General features: G+C 43.8%; 2 protein-coding genes across 2 annotated transcripts in view; one reads left to right on the forward strand and one right to left on the reverse strand.

The window, feature by feature from the left end:
- The window catches only part of KIF9 (kinesin family member 9), a 55,158-nt gene extending 53,497 nt beyond the window's left edge, over nucleotides 1–1,661 (reverse strand). Inside the window, exon 1 of the mRNA XM_012638105.1 lies at nucleotides 1,432–1,661. Within this exon, the coding sequence (XP_012493559.1) occupies nucleotides 1,432–1,618 (187 nt within the window). The 5' untranslated portion in view covers nucleotides 1,619–1,661. The remainder of the gene's footprint in view (nucleotides 1–1,431) is intronic.
- Nucleotides 1,662–3,107: 1,446 nt separating this feature from the next.
- Nucleotides 3,108–18,914, forward strand: part of KLHL18 (kelch-like family member 18) — a 73,537-nt gene continuing 57,730 nt past the window's right edge. Inside the window, exon 1 of the mRNA XM_012638697.1 lies at nucleotides 3,108–3,295. Within this exon, the coding sequence (XP_012494151.1) occupies nucleotides 3,167–3,295 (129 nt within the window). The 5' untranslated portion in view covers nucleotides 3,108–3,166. The remainder of the gene's footprint in view (nucleotides 3,296–18,914) is intronic.

The following is an 18,914-nucleotide window of genomic DNA, read 5'->3' on the forward strand; positions in this document are numbered from 1 at the left end:
CCCGCCTCGGCCTCCCAGAGAGCCAGGATTACAGGCGTGAGCCACCGCACCTGGCCAAAAACTAACTTTTAAGACGTTTATGATAAAAAAAAAATCATGCATTATAGCAATTTCTTCTTTGAATTAAATTATTTTGCTTTTATAAAAAGCACACTAAATAAACAAAGAGCAGTAACATTTTACATGTAATTATCTGAGAGGTTAAATAAGTGTGACCTGACAAAAATTACTTTAGGTTTTTAAAATATTCATGTCCTTCCATATTTCCAGACACAGCTTGTGGTGACCACTTGATTTCCTTTCACAATTATATCAGCTATCATTAAGGGGTATTAAGTATCTCTACAGGAGTAAGTTAGACTTTTTTTTTCTTTTTTTAAAGAGACAGGGTCTCGCTCTTGCTCAGGCTGGTCTTGAACTCCTGAGCTCAAGTGATCCTCCTGCCTCGACCTCCCAAAGTGCTAGGATTACAGGCATGAGCCACCATGCCCGGCCTATAAGAGCAAGTTAAATAGAGACAGGTCCTGCCCTCTCAGCTTAGTTTCAATGATGTGGATGAAACAAAACTCTTGACACTTGTTACAAGCCCTTCAGATGTCAAATTAAATAAGTAAATATAGCACTTACATATTTGCCTATTGCAGAATGTGCGTACATTTCACACTTTCCTCAAGTCATTGTTTCATGGAAGTCTTTTCCTAGCCACTATAGGATCATTCAGACCTTTTGATTTTTAGAAAATGAATCTGAAAGATATTGGGGTGAGCAAGGATAATGGCTTGTCCAATTTAACTCCTAAATTTTTGCCTGCAAAATTTAGCTCTGGAAATAAACACAAACAGCTCTCACATGAATCCCAAACTGAAGAGAACACCTACAAGTTCATTTTGATCTATGCTATTGGGAAATTGGGACTAGAGGAAGTGTGGTTTTTTTTTTTTTTTTTCAGACAAGAGTCTCACTCTTTTGCGGGAAGTGTGTTTTGATACTCAATTTCTAAAGCTCTGGGAACCACTCCTCACACCAGCCCCCAAGGCCCATCCTCCTGCCTGGGGAAATTCAGATGCCACCCAGGCTGCCCTCTAAAGGGACCATGAAGAAGAGGGGGAGCTCTGGGAGCAGGTGCACAACCCTCCCTCGCTAAAGTCCCTGCCCATCAACAAAGCAGTATAGGCCAGCTCAAAGCATTGCCCTCCCTCTTGAGCCTGCCTCTTCTCTGTCCTACAATTTGCCAACATGCACGTGCAGTCACTCCATGTATACTAACCATCCCAAGTCCCTCCCCTGCTTACACCATGGCTCCAAACATGCCAGGAGCCATATCCACCTACAATAAGCCTTCCCTAAGAACCACATCCCTCCTGTGAGCCTGCTACTCAGAAGCTTCTCAACACCAAGACATTTAGGGACCCCATGCCATTTTGCACTTACTGGAATACTGCTTGTTACTGTTTTTATGCCGCTTCATTTGAGTGGGTTTCGGCTCCCAAATTAAATTACAAGCTGCTTGAGGACAAGGACTGTGCCTTTTATCTCTTTTGAATCCACCCACAATGTCCAGAATAATGCCCAGCACAGAGAAGATGCTCAAGAAATGGTGGTTGGTGGTGATGGTCATGGCTGGAAGTCAGAGGGCAGCTGAATCTCCATGTGTGGGTCCATCTTCAGTCACTACTGAGAAAGTCCCAAGGGGCATATGATGTCACTCTCCTCCCACACCACCTCCAACCCCAGAGGCCACAGCCCTTCCAGGAGAACACCTGGTTTCCAGGCCCAAGAAGTCATGTTCAGTCCCTCATCACACCCTCCCTTTAGTAGAGTCTTTCCCCCTCAAGACTTTATGGTGAAGGCCTCTCTATTTTGGGAACCACCCTTAAATGTTTGCAGTATAACAAAGTGAGACTCTGAAAGGTCACCAGGAGACCTCCGTGCTGAGAGGCCCCCGGTTTCCTCACTTTAGGGGTGGAAATGAACAGAATTGCCACCAAGCAATCTTCAAAGCTTGACAAGAAGAGGGGGAGCATTTGGTGGTACAGTAAGCACCAGGTAGGTCCCTACCTTCCAGCTCTCCTGCCAGACCAGGAGTTCTGAAGGGGAACCCTTACAGTTACCGCAACTGCAGCAGCAGCACCTGAACCCAAAATATAGGGTCGAGCTGTACCTGGCCTTGGGCTGAACACGTCTGGGATCTTGGCAAACTAGCCTTTTTTTTTTCTCACCCAATGTGCTGGACCCCTGTGTGGAGCCTGGGCGGCAGTAGGCCTTGAGCCCATTCCCGTCCCTCTCTGGAGATGTTTCCTCATCTGTAAAGCGAAGGGCTCGGACTGGTGATCCCGAAGCCCCCTCCAGTTCGAAAACTGTCGAGTACAGAAGAGTCCAGACGACTTCTGGCCCCTTGCCTCACGCCCCCTATGTCCTCTGTGTCCTGGGCGCGACGTGGGACTCTCGTAGGGTCAAGGAACATTAGCTCCAAAGACCTCAAGTTGCGGCCAGGCTGAAAGGGCCTCCGCAACGTCGCGCCCTACTACGCCTGGGTTTAGCAGAGAAGCGAGCCAAACCAGGAACTCCCGAATAGAGCGGTTGTTCCGGCCCCAGCCACCGTCAGCCGTCCGGGCGCACACCCCTCTCCGGTCTCTATTCTCCCTACCCCCACTGGCGCGCGGCCCCTGCTCACCACTCGCGAGGCAGCGGAGCTCCCAGAGCGCGACAGCCTCAACTGCAGATACCCAAATCCAGCACGCGACCTGGATTTCTCCACGCAAGGCCGCCTGGCTGTGTACAAAGTCGCCATGGCAACGGGCCCCTTCCGGGCATTCCGGAAGTGTTGGGGGTGGCGGAAACGAAGTCCGAGGTCCTACTTCTAGGATACGGGTAAGGTCATGGTACAATTGAGAAGACGAGAGATGGGGCCTGTTAATCTAGAAAGACTGCAGCAGCTGCATGCGCGGAGCCAAGGTCGGGGAAGCGAGGAAAGACCGGCTGCCTATGAACCAGGAACCGGGGCAGCAGGGCTTCCGGCGCAGAGGCGTTTGCCACTACGGCGGCCGCGCAGGCCCGTCCTATTCCAGCTCCGCGCTCTGAGCGGCTGTCGGCGTGCTCCCTCGCCCCGCCTTGGTTAGTGTGGAGCCGGCCGGCCAGGCCTGCGCAGTTGCGGCGGCCGGGGAAGATGGTGGAGGACGGCGCGGAGGAGCTGGAGGACCTGGTGCACTTCTCGGTGTCCGAGTTGCCTAGTCGCGGCTACGGCGTCATGGAGGAGATCCGGCGGCAGGGCAAGTTGTGCGACGTGACGCTCAAGGTACCGCGGGATGGGCTGCAGCTGCGGACTGAGGAAAAAGGGGCCAAGCGGGGAGAGAAGAGGGGCGGAGGACAGGGGAAAGGCGGTCGAGCGGGGAGAAGGGCAGAGGGAAAAGGTTGGAGAGGGACCGAGTAGGAGAGGGTGATTGGGGCCGAGTGGGGAGGAGAAGAGGAACCGCCTTTCAGCCCTTGGAAGGAAAGGTTGAGAGGTGCGCTGCTTAGGCCCTTGGAGTGGGAGACATTGGGGTGCCCGCGTTCCTTTTCTGTCTCACAGAAAAGAGAAAATGGACTTAACAGCCCCTCTACGGAGGAAGGGGCGGTGGCTAGCTCTACATTCTGATGCACCACTGAAGCATCTTCTCTTGTCATCGTAGACATTTCTTTGTGGCCCTCGAAGTTGGCTGTGCTGTTGTAGAACAGAAGGTTTCTCCTTAGAAGTCATTGCTTGCCCTTGATTGTTAGATTACTACTTTGTCTCTAAAGAGCTTTCAAAATTTGATCTTGGAAATTTTTGAGGTGGGAAGGTACTCTGCCCCACATTGGAAGGCACCAACCACCACCACTACGACAAAGGTCCCAGAGGCTGGGCTGTGTGGCTGGGCTGTGTGGAGAGAGGGATGCTGACATCAAGAAGGGAAGATATCTTGAGCACCTGTTCCCCAGCAGCATTCTGGTCATAAGAGCCACCTTTCCTCCTGTGCTTTGGGTCCTTTCCTACTAGAGACGCAAGCTGTGCTGCTGAGCCATGTGCTCCAGTTGGGGAGATGATGCTGCAAGTGGTGTTCCCTGTTGGGCTCTGGCTGGAAGGCTCTCAGCATGTGTGAGTGATCCCCTGTTTAAAAAAACAAAACAAAACAAAGCACTATTCAGAGATCTGTTTGCTTTTCTAATTTTTATGTGGTTAAGGGAACTTTTCTTTTTCCACATATTTGAGTCAGACCTCTGGAGGTGGTAGAGTAGGATAGTTAAGAGTATGGCTTTGGAGACAGAAGGATTTGGATTAAAATCCTAGTTGTAACCTTGAGCAAATTACTTAATCTCTCACTAAGCCTCGGTTTTCCAAAGGTAAAAATAGGGATGATTCTTAATTTGCAGTATTAGTGTTGAGAGTTAAATGAGAAAATTTGTGGTATTCTTTGCATTATATCTGGCAAAATTTTTTCATCACTCCAAGTGCCTCCTGACGGAGGTTGGTTTTCTCTCTCTTTTTTTTTTTTTCTTGCTTTTTACCTTCAATGATCAAGAGCAGGTACAGAGGTTGGTTTTCTAGGAGAGGAGTGAAATGGCCCAAGAAGGGGCAGGGTCTTCTCTGATGGGTGAGGAGAACCAAGAGGATTGAGAAAACTGAGCTGGACTAAAGGAGGCAGAGGAAGTAAAAATAAATGAGAAGTTTCTGTCAACAGTGATTACATGGTGATAGATGTCGATGCCACTAAAAGAAAGATCTGGTTGTGGTGGAAACACTTGGTTTGAGAAGAGACTGGTGAAAAGCAGTAATAGGGGAGATTTTTTGGATTAAGATTTAGTCTGTAAAGGGTGAGCCAGGGAAAGCTGGTAAGACAGAAGAAAAAAGGACATGGCAGAGTCACAGATACTTCTACATAAATTAAAGTATTATAGTACATTTTGCTTCTGCATCTGATGCAAGTACAGAATATAGCAAACTTGAAGCAGAAAAATGCTTATATGATTTTTCCACTAAAATCCTTTTTGTTCATTCAAAAGGACAAGTAAATTATCTGACATAGTTCAACTGAGAGGGTCCAGTTTGAATTGCTGTGTTAATTTCAAGGATCTAGGACATAAGGACCAGTATAAAGGCCAAAGCTAGAGCTGGACAGGACTGTAGATAGCATTTATTTCATTGGTTTTAAAACTATTCTGTATAGCCTGAGGAGTAACTCAGTAGCAATGTGAGGGTGGCGGCCGGGAAAAGGCAAGGAAACCAGGCTTTGGCACATACTCCCTACCAGAGCTGCTCTGTGAAATCTGTTTTGGTCTCTCTTTTTCTTAATAGAGTCTTTCCTAAAATATCTGGTGATTCCCGTCTGTTTTTCAAATAAACAGGCACTGAAAAGCTGGTTGGAAGCTTTTTGGTGTGGGTTGGTTTATAGTGGGCCTCCCTGTAGGGCAGTGGTTCTCAAACTTTAGCAGGCTTTAGAATCAACTCTTGGCCTTGTGAAAATACTGGTTTTGGGCCTCACCCCAGAATTTCTGATTCATTATGTCTGGCCTGGGCCCAAGAATTTACATTTCTGACAGGTTCCCTAGTGATACTACTCCTGGTGGGAAACTACACTCTGAGAGCCATGGCTGTAGGGTGATGGGCTTATCCTTTTCATGGGATATGTTCAGAGTCCATAGATCTTCCTTCAGGCTTCTTCCTAGTTGTATAAGTCTGGCTGTTATTCTGGGGACCTTATGGCGGGAAGGGACTGGGGGCTCTCCCTGTTGTATGCAAAGACTTTCACTTAATCCCTGTGAATAGTGCTACTTCCATGTCTTCAGTAGTGCCTTGGTTATCCAAGTCTAGAGTCTCTAGTTCATCCTATCCAAAGAGTAAATTTTCAGTCTTCTGCTAGGGCAGTGATGGAGCAGTTGCTTGCCTGGGGAGGGGACCAGTACTTTTCTGTTTTCAGATCCTCCTCATGCTAGCATCTTCTGAGGAAACTGGTGCCTCCAATGGTTGAATTTTGGAGGGGGTTCTGCAGTGTCCTGCCATCTGCAACACTCAGTATTCTCTATCTAGGTCAGTTATTACTCATTCGTTTGTTTTTCATCTTCTAAAATTTTGTTGACTCTTCTAATCTGTCTCTCTCTTCTTCTTTTCCTTCAGAGGTTTGCTTTTCCTTGATCATTGGTCTAAGGAGGAGTAGTACACAGATTCTGGAGTCAGACTGCCTAGATTTATATTCTGGTCCTGCCACTGATTAGCTGTGAAAACTTGAGCAACTTCCTTAAGCGCTGGTGATTCATTTTCTTCATCTGTAAAATGGGGTTCATCACCTACTTGAGTGTTGAGGATTCTATTAGTTAATATACTTCAAATAATCATGTAGTAAATGCTTAGTAAGTAGTATATGTGAAGAATAAATAATAATTTAATGGAGTTTTTAGGAGTGGAGATAAATGCATGCTTTCAACCTACCATTTTGAATTTGTTTTAGCTTCTGATGAAATTTAGATGATTTTATTTTATTTATTGATTGATTGATTGAAACAAGGTCTTGCTCTGTTGCCTGGACTGTTTGTACCTTGGTGTGATCATAGCTCATTGCAGCCTCGAACTCAAGTGATCCTCCTTTCTTGGCCTCCCAAAGTGCTAGGATTATAGGCGTGTGCCACCATGCCTGGCTGGATGATTTTAAATGAACAAAATGTTCATTGCCTTAAAAGAGTTTGCACACCCCTGCTCTACTTAAATAGGTTGCATTTTATAGATGGGGACCCAAGCCCAAAAGCGAAGGGACTTGTCCAAGCTCACAGATTGAATTAGGTATAACTAGGACTAGACTCCTAGTCTCCATATGCAGGGTCAGATGTTCTTTCACGCTCTCCTGTTGCTTGCATCTTCTGTCACTGTTGGTAACTGAATTGATTTCAGCTGCTACCATGTGACTTTACCTCAGGTCTACTGTGCTCATCCTTAACAACATGTCATCTTTTCTATCTTTCGGAGTTTTAGGGATAGTGTGAAAGTGAGTATTAGTAGGCATACCACATTCTCAAAATTCACTGCCAACACTTGAATCTAGACTTAATTTCCTTTTTGGAAATATTTGAAATTTAAATTCCCTGGGAGCCTGTTGGATAGTTAGGTAGAGATATGACAGAAAAGAATAATATATTAGCTTTTTTAAAAAGTCAAATTCTCTATCTTTGGTGACTTGGACCTATTATCAGAAAAAGTCCATGGCCCTTTTCTTTGGAAATCACTTTGTGTTAAAGGTTAGGAGAATAGTAGTCCAAGACTTCTTGGCAAGTTATGGCATAAGGCTTGGTCTGGGTAGAGCGGTTTGCATTCATGGAGGCTCTCATCCCCTCTTCTCAATGGTTGGTTTCATCTCCTTTCCTCTGGGCTGCCAGGAACCCAAGGCTTAGGCAGTGTTGTCAGGTTAATCTGGGTCCATCCAGTTGGGCAGACTCCTCAGATTTAATGAGTGTTCTTAGTCATAAGATCTGGAGCCACCAGGTTCCTATATTTCTATTCTCCCCTCACCTCACATAATCATTTTCTTTTTCTATATTTATGAGAGCATAATGGGGCCACCAAAGCTGTGTATTATAAACTTATAAGCTTAGAGGAGAGTGGCGTTTCCTATGTATACACATACACTGTTTTACAACCACTGATAAATGATTCCTGAAAGATCTACTGGCATCAGTCTTCTCAGCATTTTCCCAAGGCCCCTGCTGAGATTTTTAACCTGGATCTGAGAATTTAACCTCTAGAAGAAATGTCTTTTCCATGGGTGAAAGGCACAGTATTAGAGTATTTCCTTTTGACCCACTAAATGCACACATACAATTGTCACTGAATCTGGCTTTGAGAGCTACACATTGGAGTCTGGAATCTTGCCCAATTTGTTGTCACCACTGGCTTTGTGATGAAAGAGTAGGTGGAGGAGATGTCAGGAAATGAAGTAAGGGCTTGTTGATGCATGCCATTTGTATGTTACGTGTGGTGTAGTGAGTTACACAGGGATAATTATAGAGCTAGAATAATCATATTTAAAGGAGCAGTAGAGGTTCTCTATCAAAGCCATTCCTTTTACAGATTAAAAAAACCCTCAGGCTTAGAACTATTAAGGGATTTGCCCAAGGCACAAAGCTATATTACTGAGACCTAACACAGCTGCTTATTGGTGGAAGCGATGCTTTTACATCCTCTGTCAGATTACTTACCTGCCCTGCTGATGGTATGAAACAGAGTAGGGAACAAGCCATCTTTAGTCATATTTGAGCATGGAGCACAGTGATATGAATGTCCAGATGCAACACCACTGTTCTATTTCAAGAGAGAAGAAAGATGCAGGCTTCCTCAGCTAGTCTTATAGACATATGAATTCTCGACTCTCTGATTTTGAAATGACATTGTATTGGAAAACTCGTGTATCTGAATAATGTTCATTCCCAGGGTTTTCTGTTGACTTTTTTCAGATAATTGGGTTCATCTTCAGCCTTTTCTCTTTTTAATGAGCAATTAGAACTGAAAGAAAGAATATGCTCCTTGAGGGGCAGAGTTCTTGTGATATGAATTTCATATTCATCAAAATTCAGTTTTGATCTCTTTCTTATTCAAGTTATGGTGTGAGTAATGCTGTTAAATTTGGACACCAATTAGATGAGAGCTTGATGCTGCCTAACATGAGTGGGAAAAGAGAGTTGGAAGTACAGCCTGGAAAATCTGTTACCAAGCAAGCAACATTCATTGGGTTCACCCTGAGGCTCTGGAGCTTGACCGGCTATCTGACTGGGTGAATTTAGGAAGCCTATGTTTGAAGATGTTTCTTATTGCATACAGTTCCTTTGTTATTATTACATGAGACACCATTGTTTACACCTTGGCCCCTGGTTTAGCTGGTAGGCTGGTTGGTAGAAAATAAAAACACGTTGTTTTTCTAAAAGTGTGTTTCCAGCCCTTCCTAAACTACAAGCATGGTGTCTACCTTTCTACTTTAGACTTTTTGAGTATTGGCACTCTCATTGCCTCTTTGGCATGGAACCAGCTAGCTTCTGTGAGGTTAGCTTAGGAAGACCTTAGGAGGAATACTCAAATAACTAATTATATCACCACTTGTTTCCAGTTGGGGACAAAATGGGGTGAACTAAGGTGGGTGAAGTAGGAGTTGGCAAACATTTTCTGTAAAGGACTAGACAGTAAATATTTCAGGATTTGTGGATAATAATGGTTTTAGTTGCAATTACTCAACTCTGTGATGTTGTAGTGCAAAAGTAGCCATACGCAATACATAAACAAATGGGTGTGGCTATGTTACAATAACACTTTACTCACAAAAACAAGCATGAACTAAATCCCTTGGCTATAGTTTACTGACCTCTGTCCTATACTGATACAACCTTTGTAAAGTTTAAGGTTTTTGGAGTACGTAACAATTCTTTTATTGCCCCAATGTATACTCCTGTGGTTTCAACACAGTATCTAGGAATTGGGAGCATCTCTTGTTAAAGAGTACAGATGAACCTGAAGTGAAGAACTTTTTTTCCAGCTTATTGCAGGTGATTATGGGACTGTGCTGGTTGGTAAGTGAATAACTGACATAGGAGAAGTTACTGTTAAATTTTGCATCTCATCTTGTAGCTATGCTGGAACTTGAAGCAGAATGTTTCTAAAGTGTTAACTAAAGACACTATGTTCCCCTTCTGTCTCAATTGAAGCTGAGGATGCTTAGGTGCCTGCAAAATGGCAGGCCAGAGGAGACCATGATGGCTCCTATGTTCAAGTAGAACAGACCGTCTCTGTTCAGGTCCTTGAAAGTAAGGGTCAGAGTTTGGGCTTTGGCAGGCAAAGTAGCGGATCAGTAGTTCAAATATGACCCAATATAGTGGTATGTGTGGGCAGAGTGTGCTGAATCTCTGATCAGAACACAAAAATGCTTTTCAAAAAAATAAGCTCAAGAACAGATACTTGTACACCCATGTTCATAGCAGCATTATTCACAATAGCCAAAAGGTAGAAGCAACGCAAGAGTCCATCAATGGATGAATGGATAAACAGAATATGGCATATACATACGGTGGAATATTATTTAGCCTTAAAAAGAAAGGAAATTCTGCTATAACATGGATGAACCTTGAAGACATATGCTAAGTGACATAAGCCAGTTGTTAAAGAGACAAATGTATGATTCCACTTATATGAGGTCTCAAGAGTAGCTAAATTCATAAAGACCAAAAGTAAAATGGTGGTTGCCAGAGGCTGGGAGGAGAGGGGATTGGGGGGTTACTGTTTAATGGATGCAGAGTTTTAGTTTGTGAAAATGAAAAAGTTCTGGAGATAGTTAGTGGTAATGGTTGTAGAACAATGTGAATGTATTCAATGCCACCCAACTGTATACTTAAAAATGACTGAAATGGTAAATTTTTTGTTATTTATATTTTATTGCAATAAAAAAGAGAGATAATAAGCTCAAGAAGACGTGTTATCAGGTGGGCAAGTGAGGTTGCTTATAGTGCTTTGTGACTCTGTAGACACTAAAAACAATTTATCTCTGTTTCCAAACCTACTGATCAGAAACATTTGATACTAAGGAATTATCTTTCCTACTCTCCATTTGTTGTAGTATGCTGCCTCAGCTGCTAAGAGCCAAATTGTATTAGCTCAGCCCTGTTGCTGCACTTCAAGTGGCTCCTTAAAAGGAATGCCTTCTAAGAGATACGTATTTAAGTGATGCGCACATGTTGTGAGCTTATTTTTCTTCTGTTGTTTTAAAAAATCTAAATGTCCTGTAACCTTGATGTAGCTATCCTGAGGACCAGCAAAACACTCTGTGCTAACATGTCTTCCAAGTAGAGGTGCGTTGGCATAGTCTACAAATTACTAATAGCTTTCAAATCTATATCTCTACCCCTTATTTTGCTCTCAGTTGGTAGACCTGCCTTTCCATTTGTGCTATGGATCCTCAATTTTGTCCAAAATGAATCCTCTTGCCCTTCTAAACCATCCCTTCTTTTGTTTCCTTTGTGGAAAGATGGCACACCGTCCATCTAGTCATGCATGATTGAAACTCTGGAATTGGCTTTGGCTCACCCTCTCTTTTATGTGTATTTTGTGGCACTTATCACAGTAGCAATTACATAATTGTTTATAGCATTGTAACTCCATGAGAGTAGGGCTGTGACTGAATTATTTACTGAGATGTCTACATAATAGGTGCTCAGTAAACCACTGTCCTAATTGAGATCCTCTTCACCTTTTACCTAACCCAGGAATGCATGTTGAGAGAATTCTTACAGACCCTTTAGGGAATGATCCTTGTGCTGTTAACAGATTGTTTTTCTTCAGGCTTAGCTCTGCTCTTGTTCTGCTCTGAGTGGCTTCCCATTTCTTTTTTTTTTTTTGAGACAGAGTCTCACTGTGTTGCCCCGGCTAGAGTGCCGTGGCGTCATCCTAGCTCACAGCAACCTCAAACTCCTGGGCTCAAGCGATCCTCCTGCCTCAGCCTCCTGAGCAGCTGGGACTACAGGCACGCGCCACCATGCCCAGCTAATTTTTTCTATATATTTTTAGTTGTCCAATTGATTTCTTTCTAATTTTAGTAGAGACGGGGTCTCGCTCTTGCTCAGGCTGGTTTCGAACTCCTGAGCTCAAACAATCTGCCTGCCTCGGCCTCCCAGAGAGCTAGGATTACAGGCATGAGCCACCGCGCCCGGCCCCTTCCCATTTCGTTTTCATTCAACAGTAGACTCAGCAGATATGTGAGCACCTTGCATGTGCCAAGCACTGTTGTTAAATGCTGGGGGTGCAGCAGTGAGCAGCGTAGGCGAAGCCTCTGTGAGTGTGGGCTTACATTCTAGTGGGGTGCAGACAATAAACAAACAGATGGAAAATGTCCAGTGCTGATAAGTGCTATGGAGATAAATAAAGCAGGATATCTGAGAGAAGAGTATTTTAGGCAGAGGCAATAGTAAGCACAGAGCCCTGAGGCAGGAGCATACTTGGTACTGAGCTATTAATAGAATCTGGTGATTCTTACATTCTGTGCACATGAAAGTTCAAGAAGCATTGACTTTACGCATTGCTTCTACTACTCCTCTTATCATACTGAACAGAGTGTAAATGTGTTTGAGTGTTTTTTCTTCCTCTCTGTGTGTTGAACTCCTGAAGCATATGAACCATCTATCATTTAGCATAGTTCTTAGCATGTTTCAAGTGCTCAGAAGTGTTTGCTGAATTACCCTAAAGGGCCCCTGGCGTTATGTTTGGGATGCTCCTTTAGTCCACGTACTATATAAATGCATTTGACTGTGTATGCTGCTTTGCTAGATGCATGAGGCACCCTGCTGTAAATGGGAGTTAGTGTCTATGTTTGGTTTTTATAGATTAGTGGAAGAGCTAGATACCTGTCAATTAATTATGAGACAAGACAAAGTATGATAAATTCTGTAACTGCATAGGAATCACCAGAGGCCTAAGGGAACACCAAAGCGTGGCAGTTATTTATGGTTCAGAGCATACTTGGTATTTTAGGGAAACAGGAAGAAGCCAGCATGGTAAGAGTAGAGTGACCAAGGAGAAAAGTGGAAGGACATGAGGTCAGAGAGACAGCCACCCAGGCCCAGCATAATCCCTTGCATGGTTCAGTATGGCTCAGTAAATATTTTGTGAATGAGTGAATGAATGAATGCATGAAGCCAAGCAATAATTATTTATTTATGGATAAAGAATCAGGGCGGGGTGTTAGGGGTGCACCTATAGTATAGAAAAGTAGGATGCTTATTCCACAGTTCACGAAAGAGCACAGGATTTCACTTGCACTTTTCCCTTCTGCTATTTAGGAGAGATGATGATAATGACCAGAACAAGAGACACTAATTCTGGCTTGTTCTTGAAGGAAATTCTATTCTCCACACCGTGAAAATTAGATATTAGAAACTTGTCAGAGAAGCAGGAAGTAAAGCAAAGCTTCTCAGCTCATGGTGGTTTTAAAAGGTACCTCTACTCCATGTTGGGTAAAGCTTGTCTTTTTTTCCATGTATGTGGCCTACTACTTTAAGTCATCAAGCTGGTCTGAGGGGTAATGGGAATGCAGGAGCAGCAGGTGGTGGCTAGTTTTAGGTAGGATTTAGGAAAGGACTGCTGATTTAACTGAATCTCTGATTATTCTAAGCTGCTCATAGAAATCCGTCACTTCACTGCTGTCTCAGATGTAAGAGGGAGAAGCTTAAGAATGTTCTGTTGTTGTTGACAACCTCTCTCGGGTGACTTTTCTAGGACTTCCAGCTATATTCTTGATATTCAAAGTCCTCCAGACTTGGCTCCTCTCTGCTCTCCTCCCCTAGTTGCCCATGGTCTTCTCCTGCATCAGGCAGCTGTCTCTTCATGACCTATGTTCTCCATCTTCTGGGCCTTTGCTCTACTATTCCTTTGGCTTAGAGTATCTGCTCACATCTGCCAGGCAGAGTCCTATCCATGCTTCAAGGCTCCTTTCACATTTTCTATTCCCAAGGGACCCATGCCATCTTCTTTCTTTTACCCTGTGCTGTCACAGTGGGGGGTTGTGTGAAGTCCCATCTGTCTGAAGACAGGCTTCTCGTATCGTTCCAAGTGTTGGTACTCTCTCCCTCTTCCCTTGTACTTTAATCCCTCATTACTCAGTGTTGTCTTTGGACCAGTAGCATCAGCATCACCAGGGAACCTATTGGAAATGTGGAATTTCAGGTCCTGCTTTAGACTCACTAAACTAGAATCTGGTGATTCTTACATTCTGTACACATGAAATTTTAAGAGGCATTGACTTTACACATTGCTTCTACTCCCGTTGCCATACTGAACAGAGTGTGAATGTGTTTGAATGTTTTTTCTTCCCCTTTGTATGTTGAACCCTGGGAGCATGTGACCCATCTATTATTTAGCACAGGTCTTAGTATGTTTCAAGTGCTCAAATTGTTTGCTGAATTACCCTAATGGGCCCCTGGCATTGTTTCAGTTGCTCCTTTAGTCACCATACTATAGAAGTGCATTTAACTGTGTGTGGTGCTTTGCTAGATGCATGAGGCACCCTGCTATGAATGGGAATCAGCCTTTGTCTTTGGTGTTTATAGATTAGTAGAGGAGATAGATACCTATCAATGAATTATAAGATAAGACAGAGTATAGTAAATTCTGTAACTGCACAGGTATCACCAGAGGCCTAAGGGAACACCAAAAGGGTGGCAGTTACTTACAATTCAGAGCATTTGTGACTATTTCATGGAAAGGATGGTATTTAATTGGTACCTTGTAGGATGAATAGGACTTTGACAGACAGATACCAGTGGGAAAAGACATTCCAAGGCGGGAGTGTGAGTGTGGAAAAAAATGCAAACTCAATGTATGTTTTTTACTATTCTCTCACTAAACAAGTACGGTCAACACAGAAGACTTCTTTGACCAAATGTATGGGCCTATTTCTCCACCAACAAGCAAGTAATTAATTCTACAGTGGACACCAGCTGGGTATCCTCTAGTTCAGTTCTAACACTACCTGGAGATAGTGTCAGATCCCATAGGTTGAGGGCTCAGTTCCCAAGGCTGCGCCACGCCCCAGATGCCAGTTGTAAGTCTTGGCTTCCAGAACTTCTTACCTACTGACTTCAAGATGGGGTTCCCATGACCCCTTTTCAGGTTTGATTAATTTGCTAGAGTGACTTATAAAATTCAGGGAAACACTTACATTTACTGATTCATTTTAAAGGATATGACAAGGATTCAGATTAAGAGATGCATAGGGCAAGGTGTGGGAGAACGGGTGCAGAGTTGCCATACACTGCCTCGGTGTACCACCCTCCAGGATCCTCCATGTATTCAGCTTTCTGGAAGCTCTCTGAACCCTGTCCTCTTGGGCCTTTTATGGTAGATTCATTGGATAGGCATGGTTGAAGCATGAACAACCATCTCAAAATGTAATTGGAGAAAAAGGGTATGATCTAATACTGATAGACTAACTGGGGAAACCCAGCAAGGCCTGTCTGTTCAGATTCTTCTGGCTTCCATATAGCATTCCTTCCTCCAGGGTATGGGGCAGGGCCCTCTCTGGAATGAGGGTTTTATGAACCACAATCGGATTATAGTCCTGCCTTGGGGAGGAGGGCAGGAGAAAATCAGAGAGAGAGATTCTGTTTCTTAAGGACTGAGACCGAAAGCACCCCAACATTATAACAAAAGACTATACCAAAGGCTATGGGAGTTATGAGGCAGGAACTGTGGATGAGATATGTATAGATATAGATAGATAGATCATAATATCACAGGGAAAGTCTGTTCAAAGGCCCAGGCATGGGAGTACACATACAGAATGTTTCCCAAATAAGTAAGACATGGAGGAACAAGGTAGAAGGTGAGATTGAAGAGGTGGTTTAGATACAAACTGTGAACTCCTTGAATTCTCATGATGAGGAGTCTGGACTGGTAAAGAACATCTGCAAATCACTTGATGTTGGTACAATTAGATGTTCAGTGGTTCCTGAGGACTCTGCCCTCTCCTCCCTCCCTCCCCTCATTCTACCTTGCTAGATGTGGGTGGTAGGAGGTGGTGGGGAGAGTTTGGAAGAGTTGGGGACAGATCTGAATGTCTTAGCTAGTTCTTTATATGGGACTGTAGCCCCAGGTCTTTTTTTAGTGTGAGCTGGTCAACCACTTCCTCCCTCACCCCCTTCCTGAGTCACTACCCTAAAACAGAGAGACCAAAGCTCCATCAATATAGGGTTCAGACAGAGTGCTTTAAAATGTCATCAAAACCTCAGACTGAGCCCAGTATGTTTTATTTTATTTGCTTTCAGTTTCTCAACCCCATGAGTTTATGAGGACCCATCATTTCTACTTATGGTGGGATGGATGAGTGTCCCTCTGCTCATGTTCTGGGCTGGCAGTCAGACCATCAGCATTCAAGGTGAAGGGACTCCCCCCCCTCATTTCCTTATATGCCATCTTGTTAGAAACCCACCTAAAGGTAGCTAGTGGGCTTGTTTATTCCTTTAGGACTGGGAATGCACTGTTAGCCTGGAAGTCAATACCTCCACAAGTTGGACCTAAGCCTTACCATGTTTTTCTTGAGCCTTTTACTTCAGCCAACTGAATTTTCAGGCAAGTTTAGAGAGTAACACTCCCTACCTATGCTTTTCCACCTTTGAGCTTGCACTTTGTCTAGCTCCACCGATCGTGAGCCTGAAGGTCAACAGTTAAAGAGAAGAGGTAAAATTCATCAAAAATTTTGTTACTTGTTACTTCATCTCAGATGAAGGACTTTTAGATGAAATAGGCTTTAGGACTCATTAAGTACTGACTTGAGCATGGGGCACTGTATTAAGCACTAGGATACGACCTCCCTTTCTGTGGGAAGAATATTCAGCCTGGATGGAGAGACATTCATTAGGAACAATATAATGTGTGCCGTAGTGGTGGCTTCTACCAGGTGCACCATGAAGGAGAAAGCTGACTGCCTGGAAGTCAGAGAAGCCCTTCAGAGGAGGGAACATTTGAGCTGAGCCTTCAAGGATGAAGAGTAATTCACTGGGCCAAAAAATAAGGGGATAAGGATACAAACAGAGGGAACAGGACAGTTTGAGGGAATTGCCAGCAATTTAGAAGAGAGGCATGGTGGAGGATAAAACTGGATGGGGTAGATTAGGGGTGGTTTAGGGTTTGGATCTGACTTGTAGTCAGTGGGGAGCTCCCCAAAATGGGGACCAACATGACCAGACTCAATTATATGTTGACTCATTCAGAAATTTCATCCATTCAACAAATACTGAATGTTAATTGCCAGACTGTTCCAGGGTACATGAAACATGCAAATATTGGCCGGGCGTGGTGGCTCACACCTGTAATCCTAGCACTCTGGGAGGCCGAGGCGGGTGGATTGCTCAAGGTCACGAGTTTGAGACCAGCCTGAGCAAGAGCGAGACCCCATCTCTACTAAAAGATAGAAAGAAATGATCTGGACAACTAAAAAATATACATACATAGAAAAAATTAGCTGGACATGGTGGCGCATGCCTGTAGTCCCAGCTACTTGGGAGGCTGAGGCAGAAGGATTGCTTGAGCCCAGGAGTCTGAGATTGCTGTGAGCTAGGCTGACGCCACGGCACTCACTCTAGCCAGGGCAACAAAGCGAGACTCTGTCTCAAAAAAAAAGGAAACATACAAATATTGTTCCTATGGTGGAACTCATATTTTGGTAAGGATAGGTAAGTTAATTATATCAGGTCACCACCATTTGTTCTTATCAAGGTTACCGATGACCTCAACAGTACAGAGCTATTCCATAACCACAAAGATCTCCCATGTGCCACCCCCTTATAGTCACAGCTATCCCTCTCCCACCCACCATTCCTAGTATTTGGCAACCACTAATTTGTTCTTTACTTCTTATTTTGAGATTATTATATAAGTAGAATCATAGTGTGTGTGACCTTTTGAGATTGGCTTTTTTGACTCACCTCAGTGCCCTTGAGGTCCATCCAAATTATTGCGTGTATTGATAGTTTTTTCCTTTTATATTTCTGAGTAGTATTCCATGGTATAGTTGTACCACACTTTGTTTAACCATTTACCCATTGAAGGACATTTTCCAGTCCTCTCTCCTGCTCTCTCTCCCCTATCAGTTCTATTTCTCTGGAAAACCATAATTAATGCAGTGAATGATCCGGTTCTTTTGCATCCTGACCAGCATTTGGTATTACCATTATTTTTTATTTTAGCCATTCTGTTAAATGTGTAGTGATATGTCATTGTGATTTTAATTTGCGTTTGCCTAACGGGTAATGTTACTGGACATCTTTTCATGGGTTTATTTACCATCTGTACCATCCCATCTGTATATCCTTTTTGATGAAATATCTCTTCATGCCTTTTGCCCATTTTCTCATTGGATTGCTTTTTTTTTTTTTTCTTCTTTTTTAAAGGCCAGGATCTCACTCTTTCGCCCAGGCTGGAGTGGAATACAGTGGCATAATCATAGCTCACTGCAGCCTCAGACTCCTGGGCTCAAGCAATCCTCCCACCTCAGCCTCCCAAATAGCTGGGACTATAGGCATGCTCCACTATGCCTGGCTGATTTTTTATTTTTATTTTTTTTAAAGAGATGGGAGGTCTCATTATGTTGCCCAGGCTGGTCTCAAACTCCTGGCTTCAAGTGATCCTCCTCCCTCGGCTTTGCAAAGTGCTGGGATTATGGGCATGAGCCACTGTGCCTGGTTTCCTCAATGATTTTCTTAATGGCCTCTGGGAATTCGTCTGCTGCCTCTTGGTCAGCAGAAGCTGCTTCTCCTATTATCTTGACTTTTTTTTTTTTTTTTTTTTTTGAGACAGAGTCTTGCTCTGTCAGCAGGGCTAGAGTGCAGTGGCATCATCATAATTCACTGTAACCTCAAACTCCTGGGCTCAAGTGATTCTCCTGCCTCAGCCTCCTGAGTAGCTGGCACTACAAGTACCTGCTACCATGGCCGGCTAATTTTTCTACTTTTTGTAGAGACAGGGTCTCACTCTTGCTCAGGCTGGTCTTGAACTCCTGAGCTAAAGCAATCCTCTTGCCTTGGCCTCCCAGAGTGCTAGGATAACAGGCATGAACTACCACGCCCGGTCCATCTTGACATTTTTAAAGCGAAATCTCTTTCTAAACTTACCAAACCATCCTTTGCTGGAATTAAATTCTGCAGCTTTAGATCCTTCACCTTTCTTTTGCTTTAAGTTGTCATATAATGACTTTACTGTTTATTGAATTATAGAGTCTATAGGTATGCTTTCTTATGGTAATCCTGTACCCACATTATACCTTCATTTTCAATATGAGATTTAAAAAAAGTATTTCTTGGCCAGGCGCAGTGGCTCACGCCTGTAATCCTAGCTCTCTGGGAGGCCGAGGCGGGCGGATTGTTTGAGCTCAGGAGTTCGAAACCAG

Source organism: Propithecus coquereli, unplaced genomic scaffold (assembly GCF_000956105.1).
Source record: "Propithecus coquereli isolate 6110/MARCELLA unplaced genomic scaffold, Pcoq_1.0 Scaffold1, whole genome shotgun sequence".
NCBI lineage: Eukaryota > Metazoa > Chordata > Mammalia > Primates > Indriidae > Propithecus > Propithecus coquereli.